Genomic DNA, 25,008 nt, shown 5'->3' on the forward strand with positions numbered 1-25,008 from the left:
CATTGGGCTTTTAAAATCATTAAAATGTTACTAATCCCTTATCTGCAGGTGTCCTTCATGAATACTTCCCTTCCCTTCTTCGTACATTAGAAAAGTTAGAAAGTAGTCCAGTCTTCTAAGTGACAGTGAACCCTTAGGCAGAGACTGCTTTCATTTACAACACGTGGCTTGAATACTTGTTCTAAACCCCCTGGGGATATCGGCTAAGCCCCACCGTCGCTCTCTCGCTCCTTGGTTTCTTTACCCCTTTCGAGGTGGATTTGGGGCGAATTCAGTCTGCAAACTACAATCTGACAGTACAACACGCTGCCAAGACAGCTGTCTGCAGGCTCTCCTCAACTCTCCCGATTCCTATTTTGCAGCTTTACAGGCGGCGCCTTTAGCTTGAACACAAGGTTGAAGCAAAACTTTTCCCTGAGCGGTGGGGCTGCTGCAAGGGCAGCTCTGATGCTGAGGGGGGATGCGGTTGCACCGGGGCGCGCAGCCCGGGTGTCTCGCGCTGGGGCTCTGGGCTCCTGGAAAAGGGGGCGGAGAGGAGCGACGAGAGGAAGGGGGGCTGAGGTCACCCGCGCTCTCCATCCCGCCCAGGCTGCGAGCGCCGCTGGGCGCTGAGGGACCAGAGGAGCCCAGCGCGCCCGCAGGTTCCGCGCTGGGGCAGCGCGCGGAGGGACGTGCTGCGGTGCCTAGCGGAGCCCAGCGGGAGCGCGGCGCTGCGCCAGAGGAGCCCGCAGCGGCCGGGAGAGGAGCCGGGCGCGCGATGGCACTGGGAGCCGCGCGCCCTTCGCCGACAGTTCTGCGGGCGGCCCGGGAGGCCAAGGTAACCACCTTTCCAGGGGCTGGATTCCCGCGCGTCGGCCTCCGGGTGCTCCACCCGACCGAGGCGGCGCGCTCACCCAGCCGCACTGGAGGGCACCTTAGTCTGAGCTTGGCAACAAGTTTGGACCAGATGGCCCGAGCTGGGGAGATCTTCAGAGACAAGAGTATTCCGGCCGACGCGAACCGATTCAGAGCTGCGCTAGTAGGAAGCGGGTGGAAAGGGTCTCAAGGGAGGGAACCGGGCCAAGGGGGAGTTCTCTTCTCGGCCTGCGGTTCCCGGCCAGCGACCCTTGGGAGTCCCGCGCAGGGGCAAGCGCAGGCCTTTGGCGCCCCCCAGGGAGGAAGGGAACCGGCCCTTTGGCGTTTGAGCAATAGCAGAAAGTTTCAGCAAGTTAGGTTTGGGAAGGATGTTGCAAGCGGAGGCTTAGGGGCAGAGGGGTAGTAACGGCGAAAGTTGAGCTGTGAGTAAGACCCGGAGCAGGCGGCCGCCCTCGGGGCAGCCCGGGCGGCCCCACTCGGGCCGGGCCCAGGAAAGGCTGGCTCGGTAATTCCCAGCCTCCCGGAAAGCGGCTCGGGGAAACCCCAATCGAATTAGTTGGGGCGGGTGGGTGGCTGTGGTCTTGGGTATCAAGGTCTGTGACTCAGACCTCAGCACACTACGGAAAGGACGATAAATGAATACAAACGAATACTTCGCGTTAGATGTCGCTCCCCTGAAGCTGTCACTTGATCAACAGCGTGTAGGCAGATGTGCTCACAGTGTGCATGACCTGCCTCCTTTCCTACCGAGAGAGCCGGGATTTCTGCACAGGTTGTGGCTCGACAAGAAAAGCTTCTTAGCGACCCACCAGTCTACCTTCCAGGGGTTCCAGACCGTGTGGTTTGCTATTATTTGATCTAAATTCAACAGTCTTAGAACGTACTGTGGGAAGCCCCGTTTAACAACAGTGAGTTTGCCGGTCCACTCGGCCCCCTCCCAAAGTTCGAAGAAGATGGTTTTGTCCGCCTGACAAACAGGTAGTTTACCTAAAGAATAATCTGCAGTTTGGGGACAAAGCCTATGAAAGAAAAAAAAAAAAAAAAAAAACAAAAAAAAACAAAAAGCAAAACTTGAAACGGTCAATTATTTAAACAGACTAGTATGCTTTTACAAGTTTTCTTGGGTTTAAATCTAATCTTGTTAGTGATTTTGTAAGCTTTCAAAGTTTTAAGGTGTCTGTGAAGTGTCAGGAGGAGATTTAGGAGGAACCCATTTGCAGAGGGGCCACAGCCTTAACCAAAGGGTCTCAAGTTTGGCAGCCTCTTTACCTTGAACATGAAATGTGGAACCGCAGGCAGATGTGTGCTGCTTTGGTATGATGCAACCTTGCTTATGATAGGCCAGATAAATCTGATTCTCACCACAGGGTGCTGGGGCGCTTCAGTCTTAAATGTCAGATGAGCAGTTATTCAGGGCTCATAATTCCTCTGTCTTTATGCTGCAGATGTCCGGACTAGAAGCCTGCACTGTTTTGAGAGGGAGATGACTTAAGTGGCCAGCTTTTTATCTCCACAACGATGTCTATGAACAATTCCAAACAGCCAGTGTCTCCTGAAGCTGGGCTCCTTTCAAATACAACTTGCCAGACGGAAAACCGGGTTTCAGTATTTTTTTCAGTAATCTTCATGACAGTGGGAATCTTATCAAACAGCCTTGCCATTGCTATTCTCATGAAGGCCTATCAGAGATTTAGACAGAAGTCCAAGGCATCATTTCTGCTTTTCGCTAGTGCCCTGGTAATCACAGACTTCTTTGGCCACCTCATCAATGGAGCTATAGCAGTCTTTGTATACGCTTCTGATAAAGAGTGGATCCGCTTTGACCAGTCGAACATCCTTTGCAGTATTTTTGGTATCTGCATGGTATTCTCTGGTCTGTGCCCACTTTTTCTAGGCAGCGTGATGGCCATTGAGCGATGTATTGGAGTCACCAAACCAATATTTCATTCAACGAAAATTACATCCAAACATGTGAAAATGATGTTGAGTGGAGTGTGCTTGTTTGCTGTTTTCATAGCTTTGCTACCCATCCTTGGGCATCGAAACTATAAAATCCAAGCATCGAAGACCTGGTGTTTCTACAAAACAGAACACGTCAAAGACTGGGAAGATAGGTTTTATCTTCTACTCTTTTCTTTTCTGGGGCTCTTAGCCCTTGGCGTTTCATTCCTGTGCAATGCCATCACGGGAATCACACTTTTAAGAGTTAAATTTAAAAGTCAGCAGCACAGACAAGGCAGGTCTCATCATTTTGAAATGGTCATCCAGCTCCTGGCTATAATGTGTGTCTCCTGCATTTGCTGGAGTCCATTTCTGGTAAGCGTCTAACGTTTTGACAATTTCTGCTTTCTTCCATTTTTCCATGTTTAATACAGGGTTTGTTGTGTTTTTTGAAGCTGTTAGTCTTGATGGGCAACAGTGTTCAATCTTTTAAATGCTGGAGTTTATTCCTACTCAAAACGTATGTCAACACCCAGCTCTGGCTTAGAATTAAGCTACTTATGGTACATGTGGTTATTTTCCCACAAGTCCTGAGTTGAAAGAAGGGTCTTGCTAAACAATTCTAACCATAGTGTAACCTGCTTGCAGTAGAGTAGGGAGTAATTTTAACAGAGTAACATAGTTTTAATATACTTAATAGGATTGGTTTCTAAAGTGTGAAACAAAAACGACCAAGTATAATACAGTATTGGAGTGGACTCAACCAAGTCTTGGTAGCAAGTCACAGAGACTTTTAACTTATAGAAAAGGCATATTAGCTACTGAGTTTTTCTAAACATATAAGACGAGGTCTCGGCTTGCAAGAGGAGGTGATGAGTTGAAATAGTTGGATAGTGCAGGTGAAGTCTATGAATAGATTAGGTGAAGTGATCACTAGTACACCAACCCAAGAGCAGTGCCAATAGTTCAGGGAGAGGTATGATTCTCAGGAGAGCCAAAGGATCCTTCCCTTATCATTCCATTCCATTCCTTTTTTTTTTTTTTTTAATGTAGCCAGTAGCTATGTTTCACAGCTTGATATTTTTATTTGTAAATGAAGGCTAAAGTTAAGGAATTAGCAACAAACATAAGTCATTTATATTACCTTCTTGGTAGAAGGAAAAAATACTTATAATTGATAAGTATGGCCTTAACTCCCTTCATCATTTTATGACAGAAAGGTCGACAACATGTCACGAAAGAGAAAAGAATCCTCTGTACATAGTGAGTGAAAGCAGCAAAGATGATTTTTATTCCTTTTTCTGTACCAGTGAAGAAATGGGCTAGAGACAATAATATAGGTGGTCCGCAGGCAGAGGTAAGGCAAACCGGGGAGACAAAAGTAGATGGAACAGAAAGGTTGTGGTCATACTTTGCCTGGTACTTGTTACTGATGCAGTTTTCCTAGGCCCCCAGCAGGACCACTGTCCGAGAATTGTTGCCAGTGGAGTTTTAATCAACAATCCTGCTGATCCTGATGCACAAGAAAGTTGGGGAGAGCTTCTGTGGCTGACAGATTCCGTGACGGCTGACTTTATTTTACAAAAGGATTTCTACTTTTTGAATATTTCTTTATTCATATTATGTCCTCACACTTTGAATTTAGCATCTTCAATTGTTAAATCACTTAAATATTTTTTCATGATGTGCCTGAACTGGTCCTAAGAACCCAACCACGGGGGATGGGGGTCAGGTTGAGATTGTCAGTGGCAGGTCAACATTTTGAGGCCTGCTTGTTGTCAGTTTAGGAGGCCTGGGGTGAACCCAAGAAGTGATCTGATCTGTGCTCAGAGTCTAGTTATTTGAATCTGAATAGCAGAGAGCAGTTCTGTCAATACTTAGAATCACTTTAGTGCTCATTCTTGGAGATTTTAATTTACACCACTCAACAAAGGGAATTTCCCTTGGACAATGCTTCTTCTTTTTTCCTTAAACTTTGAAACACAGTAACTTTTCCAAGTAAAAAGTGAGTATGAATAGCACTGAAATTAATTTGTAGGTTGGAAAGGGAATGTGAAGAAGGTGAGAAAAGAGGTACCTGAAAATATTTAAAGAAAAATTTTAAATGAGGGCCCTAGCGCTGGAGAGAATCTGAAAACAACAAAATAGTGAACTCAGTGAGATACAAGATAGTCTGGACAACTGAGATAATCACTGGTGCTTTGGTTTTTTGTTTGTTCCAGTCACGTTTAAAATCCTGCTTCGTTCTGGCTTCTGACTGGGAAATAGGAATGACAGGTTAGCTGCGGTGACACGGTGGAAGGTAGCACAATTTCATGCTCATCATGGATATTTTGAACTTATGTTTTTCTTTAATTTCTCTTTCTGAATTCTTGGCTTCCTTCACTGTTAAATTGGATATAATTTAATTCATATTTTGAACATATTTTTAGTAGAAGCATAATTTTATTTCTGAGATCTGTGTTCTATTTACAAGTTATCAATACATCTATGACACCAATGTATCAGTACTTTTTAGTGTGAGAATTATTTCTGTGTGAGATGCATGGTAGATATACCACAGATGCATACTCCTTTTATTTGAAGCATTCTTTGCATTCCTGGTTTCTCTTGTGGAGACCTGGGTCTTCATAGCACATTCTGCCTAAAGGATTTATAACTTTTGTGGTCTGGACACATGTGCCTTGGGCATTAGGTTAAGGCCATCAGACAGCTCTAAATGGAGCCCTCATAAAAAACTCAGGTTTGGGAATGCCAAATAGCACCCAACACTAATATCTCATTTGAAACATTTCTCTTTTTTTTCCCTTAAATGCTTACAAAAAGTGCATAGATATTAATGACTGAGCCATCATTCTCTATTCTCCATTTTTATTTTATCTTATATTTTTAATTTTTAAATTTTATTTAAGTCCGAGTTAGTTAACATATAGTGTAATAATGATTTCAGGAGTAGAATTTAGTGATTCATCACTTACATAAAACACCCAGTGCTCATCCCAACAAGTGCCCTCCTTAATGCCCATCACCCACTTAGCCCATCTCCCACCCAACACCCCTCCACCAGCCCTCAGTTTGTCTTCTGTATTTCAGAATCTCGTATGCTTTGCCTCTCCCTCTCTATTTTATTTTTCCTTCCCTTCTCCTATGTTCATCTGTTTTGTTTCAATTCCACATATGTCTACTGTCCATTTTTAAAGTGCCTCTGAAATCAAGCTTCTGGATTCCCATAGTTGTACTATAATGCTGACAGCTTCCACAGTGCCCTACTTTACATCATGTGTCTTCTTTCTATGATTGATGAGTATGAATCAACTGGATTCATACAATCTAAACCCAATAAATCATTTGGATTTATAATTTGAATGAACATCTATACACATTTTCTGACCTGTTATCACTGTCATGTTCAAGCCTCAAACTGAAACAAAGATACAGGTGCACTCATGAAAAGGAGCAGATGATAGTGTTTGTGCTTGACAAGATTTAGTGCATCAGAATTTATCAATAGAAGCATACTTTCTAAAATTATTTAAATTTGTAGCTGATGACAAAGGGAATACTTTACTAACTTTGATGATTAGGTTCAGTCAATACAAAGTAAGATGATCCTGTTGTTTGAGTTTTCTCTTCCTTTGTGTTTTTAATAGACTTTATTTTTCTTGAGTACCTTTAGGGTTACAGGGAAATGAGTGGTAAGCACAGAGTTCACATATACCCTCTCATGTCCCTCCCACACCCCCAGGTATCCTTATTATTAAGTCTTACCTGGGTGTGGTACATTTGTCACAATTCATGAGTCAATACCGTTACATTCTTATTGACTAAACTCTGTAGTGTTTTACCTTAGTGTTGTAGATTGTGTGAGTTTTGATAAATGTATATTGACATGTGTCCACCATTACAGTATCATGCAGAATAGTTTCATTGCCCTAAAAATCCCGTTTTTTTTTAATTTTTAAATTTAATGTGTTATTTTTCCAAAGGAGGAAATGTGTGTTTTCAGGAATTAAGATTCAGAAATGTAGTACAAAAATAGTATTAGTTTAAAATATAGCTCATCAAAATTTTGAAATTAAAAATTTTACAATATCTGGATTTTATAGTTTTAAACATGGTGAGCTCATATAAATTCGGTTAATTACAATCCCAACTGAAAAATACAGGAAACTACAATGGGCACTTATTAGCTTATGATTTCATTTAGCAACAAATTAATACAAAAATCTTTAAGAGTTAAATGGCAGTTATAAAATTGTCTTGTGCATATCCTAGGTGAATCACTTCTCCTTAATAAATAAATCTTAAAGACATTCTTTCGTTGTTTCTAGAGTGAGGGAAAAAAAACCCATTTATCCACACTTCAAGTAACATTTTCTTATTATTTTTGCCTTTATACAAGTAATGATTCTTTTTAATGTTCCATTTCTAGAATATGTAACCCTGAAAAGAATTCATTATTATTGCTATGCTTATTTAACCAGTTTGGCAGAGCAATAAATACTTGTTGACTGGTTGACTGTAACTTAAGTAATATGAATGTCAAAAGATTGCAAATGATTGACCAGAATGTGGATTCGCAGTTTTGTAGGTAAGAGTTAATTAAGCAAATACTGAAACCAAGTGGTAATTTTTAATCTGTTCCCTAAGTCAGCAACTGTAGATGCTATTAAACTTTGACAATCTTTTACTAGAAGGCCATACGTTTGTTTACTTTCTCTTCAGGGATAGAAGATAATTTTGACTTGGGAAAAGAAGTGTAAAGTATATGAAAAGTACATAGATTTCTTATGTAGGTGGGTTTACCCAAGAAATGTGTTCTCTTGCATATATAAATTTTGAACTTGATTTTTAAAAAGGCTATTACTCTTACGCTAGTGTTTCTAGTCAATGTAGTTAAACATTTAGTCACTAAGATGTTTGTCAGATATAAATAACAAAATTAGGTAGCTGATTGAAGTTTGACTGAATTACTAAAGGTATTGGCATCATAATGAACAGGTCTTAGAGGGCTAATGGCAAATGATAGGTGAGCCTTGCTCTCCGGGAAGTTACCCTTAGCCAACGGAAGGTGCCTTGACTGTGGTGCACCCTTTGGTCACTGTGTATGCAGGGACGGATGGTTGTAGAGATACAAAACTCTTACCCCCTTGCCTCATTTAGGACATTTCTGAAGGGTCATCCATACTTCAGAACTCACTGGCTGAGGCCTTTGTTGCAAATGCACTGAACTCTGCTTCCCTCTTTGCCAAACCCTGCTTCCCTCACCATCCCACACTCCCTGGAACCACTCTCTGCTTGCAGATCTCTGTCTCAAAGTTTATTTCCTGCAGAGTCCAGCTTAAGACAGTCTTTCAGAAGCCCATTTGTTCATATATTATCTAAATAGAACATATATTACACATAGGTTTACAGTCTGATTCGACTAATATATTGAGCTATGTATACATCTTTGGAGTTGAATTCCTTTTAGTTTATTATCTCCCTCCATGGAGCATATAGTGTAAAATTGGTCCTGCAAAGGTCAATCAATTAAAAAAGACATTGCTAAGCTGACGATTTTCATAAAAATCTGCTTTATATGTGTACAGTGGTGTGGAATAATTTTGGTATTTTAAGTTCATTTACTCTTAACAAAACATGATTTCCTGTTTTTAAGGAGAAAGAGTTATAAAAATGCCCAAAGATACCATAGACATTGGGACGGCACTTAAAAACATTGCTTGAGTGATTCAAGTGTAAATGAATCAGAAACATGTGGATTTATTTATACTCCCTTGGATATAAAAATCTTCTGGCTTAATGTGTCTTGGGGTTTTTATTAAGCTCCCAAACATTTAAAGAACAATTCAAGATGTTAATGTGCCCAGAATCTCTCTAGGTTGCCAGTTTTAACTTTATTTGTTTAGTCGTATCCTTACAGGGGGGTATATAAAATGCCTTCCATTTATATTTGCTCTGGAAGGCATTTATAATCACATGAAATTTACCTCGGATATCAATGCTGTTTATCTATATTTAGAGAGGATTTCATCCAATAGGAAAAAAACTGCCTTTTGATATTTGCAAATATTACTATTCAAAGCTTGTATAAGTTTGTCATTCTGTCCATCCTCTGTCCTGGGTGTAAGTATGGTAGTGTCACAAAAGAGCGGGCACAATTATGGCTTCATACAGATGGGGAGGTGGTTTTTCTCACTCCCCCTTGGCTAATAAATCCTCAAAAAGAATTCAGACAGTGGAATGTCAGAATGGAGTGGCTGTGGTATGGTGGTGAAGGAGACAGAGACAATGGGATTATGTAAAAGGATTTATTTTTAGCTTTTAGTGCACAGTTTCAAATTAAGCCTTCTCTTTAGGTACTGTAGTTATTCAAGTACAGGAAGGGGACAGGATCCCAGCCCTATCACCTCTTAGCTGTCACATGGAGCTACTCTAAGCCAATTCTGTACCGTTGTCAACCGATTATAATAAAGCTATTTCCTTAAAAGTGCTATCAGAAAAAATGATTTGACCTCCCCACATCGATAGTACAGTGATTGGCTCGTAGTAAATCTAAAATCCCCAAATCCTGCCACCCACCATCTCAATTAGAAAAGATCATCCCTGTTTAGTTCAGATGCTTTCCATGTTCTCCTCTATGAAGAAGCTTTGCTTGCACTGGAAAGGAGCATAGGGAGCTCGCAGCTTCATAAAACTTTTCTTGGACATTTCCACCTGAAGTTTCAGGTCACTGTTCCTTATTTCACTGTCTCATAAGAAGTAAAGATGTCGCCTCTTAATCTTTTGCATCTTATTCAAATTCTCTAATATTTTATAATTATAATAATTTACAAGGTATTAATGTACAAATTATTTAAATCAAGTTAAAATTAGTTCAAAATGATTGAGACTGTTAGGTATAAGGCAGTATGCCCAGGTTGTGAGTAGTTCTAGGGAGTGAGAGATAAAGCTCTTTCCTCAAAGAGCTTATAGCTTGGAGTAAAAGATATACCCTGAGAGCTAAGATAAGTCTTATTTCTTCCACTTCCTGGCTGTGTGACCATAACCACTTTGTGCCTCAGTTTCCTCATATGTAAAAGGTGTTGTAATAGTTCTCAACTTCCTTGGGTTGTTGTGAGGACTAAATAAATTAATAATGCAAGTTAAAATAGTGCCTGACTTAGTATCTATGCTTCAGTTATTATACTATTATTGTTATGGTTGCTCTTATGATTAAATATTAATGCAGGGGTGCCTGGGTGGCTCAGTCAGTTGAGCATCCGACTCTTGATTTCAGCTCAGATCATGATCCCGGTGGTTGGATTGAGTCCCATGTAGCTCTGTGCTGGACATGGAGTCTGCTTAAGATTCTCTCTCACTCTCTCTCTCTCCCTCTGCCTCTCTCCCCAGCTCGTGTGCTCTTTCTGTCTCTCTCAAATTAAAAAAAAAACAACAAAACATTAATGTTGCCAGACAGTAACTTTGTCAATGAGATGATTGAAGGCACTTTTTAGTTATTAAATGAATAATGGATGCTATAGTAGATGGCTGTCCATGAGTTATTTATTTATTTGACAAATATTTATAGAGCACCTACCATTGTGCAAGGCAGTGTTTTAGATACTATAGTAACAATCTCTGTGATTTAACTGTCACAATATCTGTGCTGTAAGCAACAATACTTGTAGACGATGAGAAGAAAGGGTATGTGTAGCAAATTGAAATATGAAGATACTTGATTATATTTTCTATTCTAACAGAGTAACAGGTATTCTGTTGTGAATATTTGTGGATGAGATTGTTTTTTATAACATGAAGGTGAAAAATTTCTATAGTATATCACTTAGAAGGAAAAATTACTTGAAGTAAATGTGATCCTCAGTGAGGTCATGTAAACTGTGAAAAACAAGAAGAGAGATCATAATGCATATAATTCCTAGCGATATAAAAATGTACAAATAAGACAGTATTTGGACAGGTTTGAACAAGATAAGAATACAGCAGGCTGTAATAAACTAATATTGAAAGCTAGAAGAATTTTCAAGTAATGAAACAGGAGTAGCAGAAAAATTAAATCATATCATAACAAGTTAATAATTCAAATCAGTATTTTATGCTATCATTTGATAAGAAAAGTGACTCAAGATATAGAAGAGAAATAAATGGTGAAGTGAAGCATTACAGAAACCACCAACTCTTTCTGAGATTATACATAAAGAAAGTGTTGGAAAGGACTGAAAATAAAGAAAAAAATGTGAACATTCATAATAGAAATGAAGAAAATAAAATAATTCATTGATGCTTTAATGTACTCGTTATTTTACTATTGATTTGTTCATTCAGCAGGCATTTGCAGAGCAAAACGTGGGGTGTCTCTCCAGGTGGAGGGTGAAGCCGAGATGGAGACTTGACCTGGGAAAGTACTCCTGAGGCACACACTAGGAATCATATTTTCTAGCTTCTTCATTTTACCCATGTTCTTTGCACTCCGTTCTTCAGTCTCTTGCTCATATGTGCATCCTCCTTTTCCTTCTCTTTCCACATGTAATGTGAGATAAATATAACTGTTTGCATTTTTCCAGCCTTGTCTGGGAGCAGGGCAAAGGGTTGATTGCTTTATTGATTGCTCTAGTGATAGTGGAGGAACATCTGGGCCCAAAGGTGCATTAATAAGTATTAAATAGTAACAGTGCTGTAGCAGTCCAGCAACAGTGGTTGATATTGTTATTATGAGTACGTATTCCTTTATTTTGCTTCTTGCACTTATGTTCATGGCAGAGGACCAGAAAACAAGGAAAACGAAACCCACAGGAATGCCCAGGAAGGACCGGGAGACAGAATGCAGGAGTTGCGAGAGAAACAGGGACTAGGCAGGGAAGGAAGCAGAAAGCCCAGGGTAGGAGTGTAAGTGAAGAGAGAGGCACTCCAGTGTCCTAGGAATTCCGTTGGAAAGGAAAGGCTTCTGTTTATTTCCACAGGTATCTTTTCCTTATTGAGGAATATTAAATTTTGTGTACTGTGTTCTCTCAAGCTATTTTTAAAAATGCAGTGTTTTACTTAGTATAAAATTTTAGTGTAAAAAAATATAGTAAACTACAAGTTAAAATTAAGGAAAAAATGTCCCAAATCCCTACTCTCCAGAGATAACCACTATTAGGATTCTGAGTGTATCCTTTTACTTATCGGATAGGGAAAATATATTGATTTAATTTCTTTGATTGACAGAATAAACTTTCTTTTTCTTATATAATTGGGCATTATCTTCTTTTTTTTGAGAATATGAGGTTTCTGTGAATCATTTGCAAGAACTCTTTGGATAATAAAGAACAGATAATTCTATTATATAAAAATAATTTTAAAATCAGTTATTATAAAAACAATTGTTTTTCCATATTTATCGTTAACCTTTTAATTTAGTATTTTAATTTATATAAGTAGTGAATGAATCAATATTTTTTTGTGTGGTTACTGCGTTCATGTTAAGAAATACTTTTCTCAGGCTGAGATGATATGGGTGTTCATCTCTTTTTTCTTGTAGCTTTTTTCTTTTTACTTTTTCATTTTTTGTATTTATGTTTTTAACACATTTATAGTTTATTTTGTTTAGTTTGCACATTAGTGATATGAATTTTCTTTTGAATGGTTAGCTAGCTGTCCCCAAATAGTTTATTCCATGGTCTTTCTGCAAGTGTTTAAAATTCCACATTTAGTATGTATGAAATTCTTAAATGTGTTTGGCTCTTTCTGGACCCTTTATTTTACCCTACTGATCCATCTTTAACTTTATGTACAATTACAGTCTTCTTCACATTTTACTTAGGCATACTTTCAGTTTATTAACTACAATGTTCCTTTCCATGATCATGATCTCCCATACTTGAAGTCATTTTTAGAATAATAATTTATTTTTATTGTGACAAAATTCACATAACGTAACATTCACTATTTTAACTATTTTAAGGGGTACAATTCCATGACATTTTTTTACATTTAAAATGTCATGTAACCATCACCACTATCATGTCTAGAACATTCTCATCATCCCAAAAGGAAGCCCCATACCCATTTAGCAGTCATTCCCCAGACCCTGTTTCCCACCTTGTGGCCCATGGCAACCACTAATCAATCTCTCTCTGCCTTTATGGATTTGCCTATTTTGGTTATTTTATATAAATGGAAGCTTAAAATATGTCGCCTTTTCTGTTTGGCTTCTTTCAGTTAGCATGATGTTTTCAAGGTTCATGCATGTTGTAGCATGTATCAGTATTTCATTCTTTTTTGTGGCTGAATGATAATTTGTTTCTATGGATACACCACATTTGGTTTATCCACTCATTAGTTGATGGACATTTGGGTTGTTTCCAGCTTTGGCTATTGTAAATAGAGTTGCTATTTGTATACAAGGTTTTGTTTGAACACTTGTTTCCAGTTCTTTTGGGTATATAACTAGGAGTGAAATTTGCTGGGTCATGTAGTAATATTAGGTTTAACTTTTTGAGGTAACACCAAATTTTTTTCCACAACAGCTGCACCATTATGCCTTCCAATCAGCAATGTATGAGGGTTCCAGTGTCTCTATATTTTCACTGACACTTGTTATTTTCTTTTGAAAAAAAATTTATAATAGCTGTTTTAGTGGATATCTAGTGGTAGCTCATTATGCTTTTGATTTTCATTTCCTTTCTGACTAATGATGTTGAGCATCCTTCCGTAGGCTTGTTGAGCATTTGTGTATTTTGGGGGAAAGTTGTTCATGCACAACTTTTTTGTGTTTAAAAAAGTCTATAATTTTCTTCTTTTATTGTATTCAGCTTTTGATACTAGAATTATACTAGTTTAAAAAATCAATAGGGAAATTCTATTTCTATGTACTGGAATAATTTAAGTAACTTGGATGTTAGCTGTTTTGTGGTGATTTGCATCATTTTGATGTTTTTTTCATAGGGTTTCAGGGTTTCTTCCTGATTTTTGGTTTGAGTTTTCTACTTTTTCTTGAGCCAACATTGGCATATTTTCACATAACTTAATTTCATCAAGAATATAAACTTAGCAAACTTTTATACTGAGAATTTCTTTTTTTTTTTATTTTTTTTCAACGTTTATTTATTTTTGGGACAGAGAGAGACAGAGCATGAACGGGGGAGGGGCAGAGAGAGAGGGAGACACAGAATCGGAAACAGGCTTCAGGCTCTGAGCCATCAGCCCAGAGCCTGACGCGGGGCTTGAACTCACAGACTGCAAGATCGTGACCTGGCTGAAGTCGGACGCTTAACCGACTGCGCCACCCAGGCGCCCCTGAGAATTTCTTTATAATTGAAGATATTCTTAACTATTAACTTACATTTATCATACATAAAAGTTATATATACATTTATATGTGTTTATTTTACCAATATTTTATATAATATTTTTATTTTTTCTTTTTAAATTAGGCTTTTCAGAGGGTTATATAGTTTAATAGTTTAAAATTTTTTATATCAACTTATAAATCTTACTCTTCAAATTAGTTAACTTTTTACTATCAGATTTTGTAAATATTTCATGGGCATTTGAAAAGAACCTACATTTTCTTTTTTTAAGTTATAAAGTTCAATACATAGCTATTAAATCAAGATTATTATTTATAGAATTCTATTTTTCTTCTTTTTTTCTAAGGTAAGCAATTATGATTACAATAGTAGCATTAGACTTCTTGTATATTTTGGATTTTGTTGTGCATTTACTATTATTGATATAGTCTAAGAAAGTTTTAGGCACATTCTTATTAATAGGATGCAGCATCATCATAACATTCAAACAGAACAAGTAGAACTTCTCCCACCTCTGTCATGCCCGCATACCTCTTGGTTGGGCTTCAGAATCCTGACATTGAAAAAAAGATAATGTGGGGAGTAAATTTTCTTCTCATTTTCTGCTACCTGTATTCTGTTAGCTGCTTTGGTTTTGCTAACTTAGGAAGTATGAAGTTAAATCAGAAGGGAGTCAGTGTATGGAAGGACATGGTAAAATCTGCAGTTTAGAAAGCAAATCAATTCTGATTAGTTCCAGGAATCTACTACTGACAACTCTGGACATCGGCACTTGCCGTTGGCCTGTCCTCCATCCAGTCCTGCTTAAGGTTTTGGTTTAGAATTGCTCAAGACCTGTGCACTAGGAAGAAGCTTCTGAGACTATTCCTCCAACATAACATGTTCTTTGGGTCTGTTGATATTACAAATGCACTCTTTGGAGAAAAGCAGGACTAGAGCTGCATATAGAAAGAAGGAACTGTTGGGTGCCTGGGTGGCTCAGTCGGTTAAGCGTCCAACCTCGGCTTAGGTCATGATCTCACAGTTTGTGGGTTCGAGCCCCTCGTCAGGCTCTGTGCTGACAGCATGGAGCCTGGAGCCTGCTTCGGATTCTGTGTCTCCCACTCTCTCTGCTCTTCCCCCATTCATGCTCTGTCTCTCTCTGTCTCTCAAAAATAAATAAAAGTTAAAAAAAATTTAGAAAGAACTGTGTGAATGCCTTCTTACTCATTTCCTAATGTAAAAGCTTATTTCCAAATTGCAACAGAAAGTAGCAACAGATGTCTTTATTATTATGCTTGTGATCACTGTAGTTCAGAGAATTAGTTTCTGATACAGTTTAATCTTTATATGCTTCTATAACTACATATTTTTGCGACTGACAATTTCACTATTTCTCTCATACACTATTTCTGAATCAAAAAACTACCTGACATACCAAAGAATTTTAAAAATTCTAGAGTCTTTATAAACTTTGATAACATGCCATGATTTTGAAATGATTGTAGGATGTGTGGTGATTCTTTTCTCTGCCGAAAGTCCAAAGGCAGACTGTTTCTTATTTCAAAGGAATATAGACCTTCTAAAAAAAAAAAAAATAAGCAGTTCTAAATGCATGCTTTTTAGAAGAGATCTTTGTTTTTTTAGTTCATCCCCTGGAGCTTATGGTAGGCTGATCTATGGATTTGGGTGCTGAAGCTAGTTTGCTAGAGGCTCTCCTGGATGGTGGCAGATCCAGTAGTCTGTCTGGGAATAATTTCCGCTGTGTGATATTGACCTTCTCCTAATTGCATGCTTTAGGTTTATCTGTGTAAGCTAAATGGTAGTAATACAAAGCCATTTCTGCTTGTTTAGATAGTTTTAGATTGATGTGGATTTCCATATGGTCGATTTAGCACGCCATTTATATTTGGCTGTAAAGATGAATGGATAACCTCTTTTATCTATATTGGTACCCTTGCCTCTAATACCTCCCTTGTGTATCAGTTGACATTAAGATGTAGCCAAACTTTGACGCCTTCATTTTTTTGAATTTCTTGGATTGTTTTATATGGTTGCCGAAATCTCAAGTTCAAATCAATTCAACTCACCCAGAGATTATCTGCTAAACAGTATAAAGAAACAGCCAAGAACTCAAAAATCACACATCCAGTGATTTCTGAGTGATGCCCTATGTATTCAGGTACTGAGCAAAGTAATAGAACCCAAAGAATTCTGAGGAATTTCTGTTGGCCTCCCTTCCCTACTCTCCTCCCCAGTCAGGCCAAAACACTAAAAAAATGTTTTAGTTTGAAAGATAAAGATCTCTGTTTTGGAATTAACTTCATTTTTCCTGGCTACTGAAGGCCACTCTTTGTGGTGGGTAGAGGGAGAAACCCAGCCTTAGGCTTTCTTACTCAGTGACAGACCTAGTACCCCACACAGTCTGAAGAGGGGAGGGAGGGAGGGATGAATGTGCAGTGACTTTATTTTGATTTTTTAAATTTATTATTTTATTACATTTTAATATTTATTTTTTTTTGAGGGAGAGAGACAGAACAAGCAGGAGAGGGGCAGAGAGAGAGGGAGAGAGAGGGAGAGAGAGAGAGAATCCCAAGAAGGCTCCATGCTGTCAGCACAGAGCCCCATGCACAAACTGCAAGATCATGACCTGAGCCGAAATCAGGAGTCAGTCGCTTAATTGACTGGACCACCCAAGTGCCCCTGTGCCATGACTTTAATAATAGATAAGTGTTGTTCTTTAAATAATGTTTATAATTAAAGTCAGAATGCTCAGGGGTGCCTGGGTGGCTCAGTCAGTTAAGCGCCTGACTTTGGCTCGGGTCATGATCTCATGGTTCACAAATTTGAGTCCCGTGTCGGGCTCTGTGCTGACAGCTCAGAGCCTGGAGCCTGTTTCGGATTCTGTGTCTCCCTCTCTCTCTGCCCCTCCCCTGCTTGTGCTCTCTCTCTCTCTCTCTCTCTCTCAAAGAATAGATATATAAATTATTAAAAAAATAAAAAGAGTGCTCATATATAAATGCTGATTAACTATTTTTCCTTTCAAATTTGCTCGAAGAAAGGCTGTTTCATAGATAAAATGCCAAAGTTCCATAGTTTAGCATGAAATGTCATCAAATGTGTACATACCTGGTGGCTAAAAATCATGTCTTTAAGAATATATTACTATAGCACATTACACTGATTCAAGTCTGATTTTCTTTTTATTAGAGGAATCATAATTCTGAAGTTCTTTGTTTTTATTTGTAATAATTTTCTCCATGAAACCTGTTTTGATTATTCTATCCCACATATATATCTCTTTCTGTGGATAAAGTATAGCATCTATAGCATAAAATTCACACTGTTTGTTGTGTGATTGTCTAATCTCTTAAATGGATAGGGAGCGCTTTAGTGACCGAGTCAATGTCATATGTTTCCTGTGATGTCTGGTATACTTCTTGGAAAGGTTCAAGGAAAATGCAGCTCATCTAATAGAATTCTTTAATCACAATTAAATTAGTGATGAAACAATATCCTTATAGCTATGGTTATTAAATGCCTATGAATATCATATAAAGATTTTATTTTTTAAATGTTATTGTTTTGAAAAAAAGTAAAATTTTGGAAATATAGCTGTAAAACTCTAATGGTGATTATCATTTTAAATGTAAAGTTCTTCCTTGCTTAGAAATGTTGTTTTGTAGTGTAAGGATTAACTAATTTAAAAACCTGTAAATCTGTAACTCCTACCATATGCCAGACACAGTGCTCTCAGCATTTCACAGAGAATTCAACCCATTGAATCTTTATTATATTTTCGGTTGTATATTTTCTCAGCCATGACTCTCTATGTGCAGAGGATTTACCCAAAGGATACAGTCATAGAAGGCTTGATGTTATTTGCAGTTAGCATCAAGAGCAGTTACACTACATTCTTGGCCGTGTGTTATAAGTGAAATTTTAGCTAAAATTAAGATGTCTTCAGATTTAAGCCAAGATTCATGAAAAAGACCTCTGATAGGAAGACAGTTCAAAGACATTGAGTTGCTTGTGATGGAGAAAGATAAACATGATTAAAAGGAAGATTATTTTTGTACTCTTATTGTACTGACCCAGGCCTGATTGAAAGTAAGTCTTTGAACAAATTTGCTAAAAAGCCTGCCTTCAATAAACTAAAAAAATTTCTTTGCTTCTCTTCTCCTTTCTAGAACATTAACAATGCCCTTAGTCTCCTACCTTCTCCTGTCCCCAACCTAAAAGGGTCCTAATTTATCTGTGTAAATTATAAATTCCAAATTAGAACAAATATGGTAGCTTTGTTAGTTGGTATTGGATATTAAAAATAACCTGGATTTTGTGCAGAATTTTTTTTTACCCTTTGAGAAGTGTTATTTTTCTTCTGTCATTGAAAGGATAAAAGCCCCTTCCAGGAGAAAGAAGTCTTCACTGAATGTTTTGAGGGACTAGTGAGGCTTTGATTAAAACCAGAAGGTGCCATGAGCATTACAACAAAACAAACTTTTATGTTGAAAATATCTTCATCTTTCACTGAACAGCCTGTTTATTCCAAATGTCTTGCAAAATCTGATGGCTTTGGTATCAGAACACTACTGTTTGCAATCATACCCAGGCATGTTTGTAGCTGGAGGATGCCATAGTCCTTGATTTTTAAAGAGAGCCAAAGATATGGCCTTAGTGAGAATTCACTATAAAAAAGGAATTAAAACATGTCCGTAAATATAATATGTTTAGAAATGCTCATTCACTTATTCAATAAATATTTTTCTTGGCTCCAAGTTTCAGACACTGTTCTGGGTGCTAGGCTATGGTGCTGGACAAGATAGGCGATATTCCCTCTCTTGCGAAGGTTACATTCTTTTGGAGGAGTGGTTGCCAAGGGCTAGGGGCTGTTTGGAGAGCGCGTGAGAGAGCGCGCGCGGGAGAATATAAGTAAATAAATTAATGGGATGATTTTAAATAGCAATAAGTACTTTAACTGAGGGTGGGGCTAGGACTCTTAGATTGGATGGTCAAGGACGGCCTCACCATGAGGTTAGCCCTGGATGACAAAAAGGAGCCAGCCATGGGGAGAGGGTGGGCAGGGTGGGCAGGTAGAGGGAACAGCCAGCTCAAAAACCCAGTGGTGGGGATGAGCTGCTTGTAATGAGGGACAAAACAAAGGCCATTACCTGGAACAAGGGAACCCAGGTGAAGGTGATAGGATCTGATGATGGAGAGGAAGGCAGGGGCCAGATAAGCTGTGGTGGGTTTGGGTTGAAATTCAGTTGGAAACCCTTGGAGAGTTTCTTAACAAGGGAAAGATATGATGTGATACATGGCTTAGAAAGATCACTTTGGTTGCCAGATATAGAATGGGTTACAATGGAGAAGAACTATAGCAGAAAGTTGTTTGACATTTCATTTGACACATGAATATGAATAAATTACTTTTCTTGAACTTATATTGGGAAGTGAAGCAAATAATAAGTCACTATTAAACAAAGGCTAGCTTGTGAGTAGAAAAGGAAACATTTTGGGGCGCCTGGGTGGCTCAGTCGGTTAAGCATCCGACTTCGGCTCAGGTCATGATCTCACAGTCCGTGGGTTTGAGCCCCGCGTCAGGCTCTGTGCTGACAGCTCAGAGCCTGGAGCCTGTTTCAGATTCTGTGTCTCCCTCTCTCTCTGACCGCCCCCCCCCCCCCCCCCGTTCATGCTGCTCTCCGTCAAAAATGAATAAACGTTAAAAAAAATTTTAAAAAAGGAAACATTTTCAAAGTAATTCTCCATAAGGCTTGAAGTATAATTATAAAGGAAATGTTTAATTATACCTTATCTATTCTGCTTGATTAATAATTTCAGTATATCTTCTCTGATGGCTTAGCGAAGGGCATTTTGATGGGCATTAATTTGACTGAGAATATGCAATTATACATCTGCAGTTTGCTCTTGAAATGAAGTTATTTGGCTCTTTTTTAATTCTTTTTATTATTATTAATTTTTTGTTTCTGGTTTTGCACAGCCTAACACGCACACACACAATTAAATCACTTCATGTTTTTTAGAAATAGAAACAAATGGTTTTCTATTTCTTGGCTCTTGAGAAGTCAGCTTTGAGATGCTCTAATAATTATTTTACTACAAAAGAGAAATGTTCAGTCATTACGGCATATGTAATTATAGCATGAAGGACACACATGTGCATGCATTTATAGGAAAGTGTGTATTACGTGCCAGATGGACCATCGACAAGGAGTTTATATATCCCTTGTTTAGGGTTTGACTTTGGAATAAAAGCCAATTTTTCTTTTTTGCAATTGATTTTAATACCACAGTTCCCCCCATTTAAACTGTGTCAAATATGAACAGGGCATGTAATTTTATTTTGTGGAGTTTTACTACAGGGCCCTAAAATATTTTAAAACTTGAATACCCTGCAGAAGTGAATCTTTCTGGGCAAAGAAAGACAGCTGACCCCACTGTAACAAACCTCAGCAAATTCTGACTTGAGAAAAGGCTGTGCTTTCTGAGTCAGGGTGCTTAACTATTCTCTACCTTCTGTTATTGGGAAGAAAGGATGGGTATTGACTCCCAGTTGAATGGCATAGTTAGGGTCTCAGTAGGATTCCCTAACTTGGAAGACTGGTGGAGTTTCCAACTTCAGTGCTGCATTCACTGACTAAATATTTAGCAGGCATGTATCATATGCAAAGATACCTCAATCTATGTTGTCTACACCAATGAGCATCTTCATTGGCATTGACTCCACAACATATGACTCTACTGAATCTCCTTAGCCTATCCTTGAATCTCTACTTTTAATAGGTGAACTCATATAGCCTATTGTGGTATGCAGAAATTTCTCACTACTTGAGTTTGGACAGGATAGACACACGTCCTTTGGAAAATTACTAAGAATCTTTGTGAGCTTCAATTTTAACTTCTGTAAAATATGAATAATAGTAATGCTGACCACATCAGTGGTTTAATCAAGTAAAATGAGTTTTCACATGATACCTGGTGAACATCCAGTAAAAGGTTCTGTGTAATGGTTACTGTTATGACCATTATTCCCTTTGGTACCATAGTGAAACCCAGAGGTAATTTGAAAAACATTTATTGAGTGTCTAGCATGGGCATTCGCACAAGTGCTGCATGGGTATATAAACATGACTAAAATGGGATCCCAACTTCAAAGGAATGTGTAGTTTATTTGGGGACGCATGAGCAGAACTGGCTGTATTACAAAAGAACAAGTGTGAGCAGAAACTTCATCTGTGTTTAGTCTATGCCAAGAGGCGAAGGGCAGTAAGTTCTTGATGGAAGCCTCCTTGAGTTCAGGTTCACTGTGGTCTCTGGTGGTCTCTGGGTTTAGTGAAGTAGGCTCTTAACCGCCAGTTCTCTCCTAGGAATGCAATTCCTGTCTTTTGATTTAATCATCAATTTATAAACTTTCTGTTTTCTTTTCTTCCTTGGATTAAATGACCTCATCTTTTTCCTCACACTGATTTCTTTTCCATAGACTTGTAGTCAATGCCATTTTACGTTTATACCTCCTCCTTTCTTTTCATGATGTGCTTCTTAATATGAATGTGTTTAATAAGGTCAGTTCTTCTCTAAGATGCCAACCAGACACTGTTTTACTCTTTGGGATTTTGGACCTTTACCTACAGGTCTAAAGGAGTCTTGGCTCCTTGTATCTTTCACTGGTTAATCCAACCAGGGAAATCTGAGGGCTACTTAAGGCCATTTTATCAAATCACTTACCTGAATGCAAAGCCTAATTTCTTGTTGATTACAGATGTTTCTTACCTCTCGTTTATTTCTGGAAAAAGTCATGGTCTTTTAAGTGAGGCCATTTTTGGGGTATTATTTGAAAAACCTCGTAAGATCACAGCGTCTTCTGTACAACCACAGAGGAAGGACTTGGCTTTCTGGTATTGCAAATAATACCACAAAGGAAAAAATAATAGAATTTGTACTGGAAAGAAGGGAGTGGAATTGGAGCCACAGGTTTACAGTATGCAAGGAGGAAATTTCCTGAGCAAAAACTTCCTAAGGGAAGGAGAACAGTCTTGGTGTTTTTGGTGGTCATTTTCAGACCTGTTCATAGGATTACTTAGACCTCTCTTAGTGATGGGAGTGAATCATTTGGGCAATTTGTGATGATTGGCTTTCATTGTGGGATGGATCATGGTTAAAATATACAGAGGGTGTTTCTCTCCATTGCCTACCTTGAATATGTTCATAAGGTGAAAATAATTTGACCTCCTAAGCTGCTTTTTGTATTAAATTTACATACTGCTGTGGTGCATTTTGTAAAGGTACTTATTAAGTATGTTGTGCATTAATCACTATCTTTTGATTGCCCCTGGGATCTGAGAATCAAACTCCATGAGGGATTTTTAATCCTGTTGTTTCATAATTTGAAGGCAGGTAATGGCAAGGTCCCCAGTGTTCTCATTCTTGGAACAGCTGAGTTCATACAGAGAGTTGCAATATGAGCTACATGCACTTTTTTGTTCTGTCCCTTCAGAAAGGACAGGATGGTCAGGTGCAGCCCATGTGTGCTAATTCCCTTTCCTGCTTTTCCATTCTCCAGCCTTATAGACATGTCCTACTTTCCATGCCAGCTCAGTTTTTTGCTCTCTGAAATCTTTTCAGTAAACCATCTTGCCTTCTTGATCTTCTTAGGCTGTGTTCCCTTTTTCCTGACTACAGTACACATAATTAATTCAGAGCAATTTTTCAGAGAAGGTAGAAGGCTGAAGTTTATCTTCCCAGAAAGTTCAGAGACAGAAATATAATAATCATTTAATTAACAATTGTAAGGTACAAGGCTGAACTGCCTATTTATTTCTGGTGCCATTCTGACTGATTGGTGCCAGTGTTCTACATATTTTGAATATCACCACTGCGATATTTTTATTAGCAAAGTAATGTGTGTTTATTATGTGAAATTTGAAAAGTACAGAAAAAGATGAATTAAAATGTAAGCCCCTTTAAAGGTCCTGCTTATTTCTTAAGTAAATTCCTAGGAACCTTATAATTTCTATGCTATTTTGAATGGGAGTTTTATTATATTCTGTGGTTTGTAATGTTAGTTTAGAGAAGTGTCTTTGACTTATCTAAGTTGGTTATGTATTCAGAAACTTGCTGAATGCTTTTATTGGTGTTAATCATTTTTTTTAATATTTATTTTTTTTTTGAGAGAGAGAGACGGGGGGGGGAGGGGAAGAGAGAGAGAGAGGGAGACACAGAATTTGAAGCAGGCTCCAGTCTCTGAGCTGTCAACACAGAAGTCAGATGCTTAAGCGACTGAGCCACCCAGGCACCCCTGGTTTTAATCATTTATTGATTCTAATCATTTTTAGATAACAAAAGTTTGTATTTTTCTAATTCTTATAACCTCATTTTTTTTTTCTCAAAGCATTAGCCAGGAATTGCCATGCTTTGTGTTTGTTTTTAAGTTTATTTATTTATTTAGAGAGAGAAAGAGTGTGCAAGTGGGGAAGGAGCAGAGAGAGAGAGAGAATCTCAAGTATGCTCCACATCACAAGTGCAGAGCCTGATGCAAGGCTCAAACTCAAGAACCGGGAGATCATGACCTGAGCCGAAGTCGGATGCTCAACTGACTGAGCCACACAGGCGCCCCACCATACTATGTTAAGCACTGGTGGTAATAATGGGTATCTTTGTCTTGTTCCAGATCTTATAATGTATCCGTATTTTCTCCATTAAGTGTAATGACTGGAGATTTCTACTATTTCCTAATTTTAAGTCCTGCATAAGTACGGCATTAGCTTTCTATTACTGTATAACAAATTCCAATAAACTTAGCAGTGTGAAACAGCTTTAAAGTATCATAGTTCTGTAAGTCAGAAGTCTGGGTAGGTTCATCTGGGTTCTCTCCCAGGGAACTGAAAACAAGGTAAGAGCAGGCTTGGGCTCTAACCTAGAGGCCTGGGAGAAGAATCTTCTTCAAAGTTGTTGGCAGAATCCAGCAGCTGAAGACCTCAGGTCCCCGTTTTCTGGTCGGCTGGTAGCTGCTCTCTGACTTCTTGTGCTACCAGCTGGAGAAAGCTGTTTGCTTTTTTTTTTTTTTTTTTAAGTTTATTTTGGGAGAGAGAGTGTGCGTGAGCAGGGGAGGGGCAGAGAGAGAGGGAGAGAGAATCTGTCAGCACAGAACCCAACGTGGGGCTTGAACCCACGAGCTGTGAGATCATGACCTGAGCTGAAGTAGGATGCTTAACTGACTGAGCCACCCAGGAGCCCTGAAAGTTCTCTGCTTTTAAAGGAGCTCATGTGATTAGATTAGACCCAACTGGATAGCCTCACTGTGTCACCTGTGTCATATAGCATAATTATGATGGGAGTTATGTCTTATAATCACAAATCCAGGGATCAGGAGCGTTCACAAATCCATAGGGATTGGGGCATTACGAGGCCATTTCAGATTTTTTTTTTTTTTAAACCGTAAGTACATACCCAGCCTCTGTTAAGCACTTACATTTTTGTTTATATTCTTCCATGCTTTTCTCAAAGCATATACACATGTATTAGAGAGGCTACATTAAGAGTGTGGCTTTGGGATCCAGATTATCTTTACTAATGATTTGACTTTGGGCAAGTTAATCAGCTTTCTTTTGTCTCTTTTTCCTTATCATTGAAATGGGAATACTGGTACTACCTGTCTCAGAAGATACATAGTAATTACGCAATAAGTTCTAGCTATTGTGATAATTATTATGTTAATCAAACTGAAATGCTATTATTTAATAATCTTTATTTTCTTAACTGTAACATATTTTATTTGCAAGCGTCCTTAGGCAATGCCATTTTAATGGCTGCAAGCTATCCCATTGTGTAGATATACTATAACCAATTTTGTTGGGGGTTGATTTTATTTTTCTATTTTATAAACAACACTGAGATGAATATCCTGTGAATTTTTGCACACTAT

The 25,008-nt window shown here is 38.4% G+C and overlaps 1 protein-coding gene across 5 annotated transcripts in view; it reads left to right on the top strand.

Moving 5' to 3' along the window:
* Nucleotides 1-25,008, top strand: part of PTGFR (prostaglandin F receptor) — a 280,923-nt gene that overhangs the window by 229,127 nt on the left and 26,788 nt on the right. For 2 of the 5 annotated variants that reach the window (XM_053214289.1, XM_053214288.1), the window contains exon 3: nt 2,301-3,171. In XM_053214289.1, the coding sequence (XP_053070264.1) occupies nt 2,374-3,171 (798 nt within the window). In that variant the 5' untranslated portion in view covers nt 2,301-2,373. The other 3 variants (XM_053214291.1, XM_015066281.3, XM_053214290.1) reach the window with 3 other exon arrangements.

This window comes from Acinonyx jubatus, chromosome C1, assembly GCF_027475565.1.
Source record: "Acinonyx jubatus isolate Ajub_Pintada_27869175 chromosome C1, VMU_Ajub_asm_v1.0, whole genome shotgun sequence".
In the NCBI taxonomy this organism is placed as follows: domain Eukaryota; kingdom Metazoa; phylum Chordata; class Mammalia; order Carnivora; family Felidae; genus Acinonyx; species Acinonyx jubatus.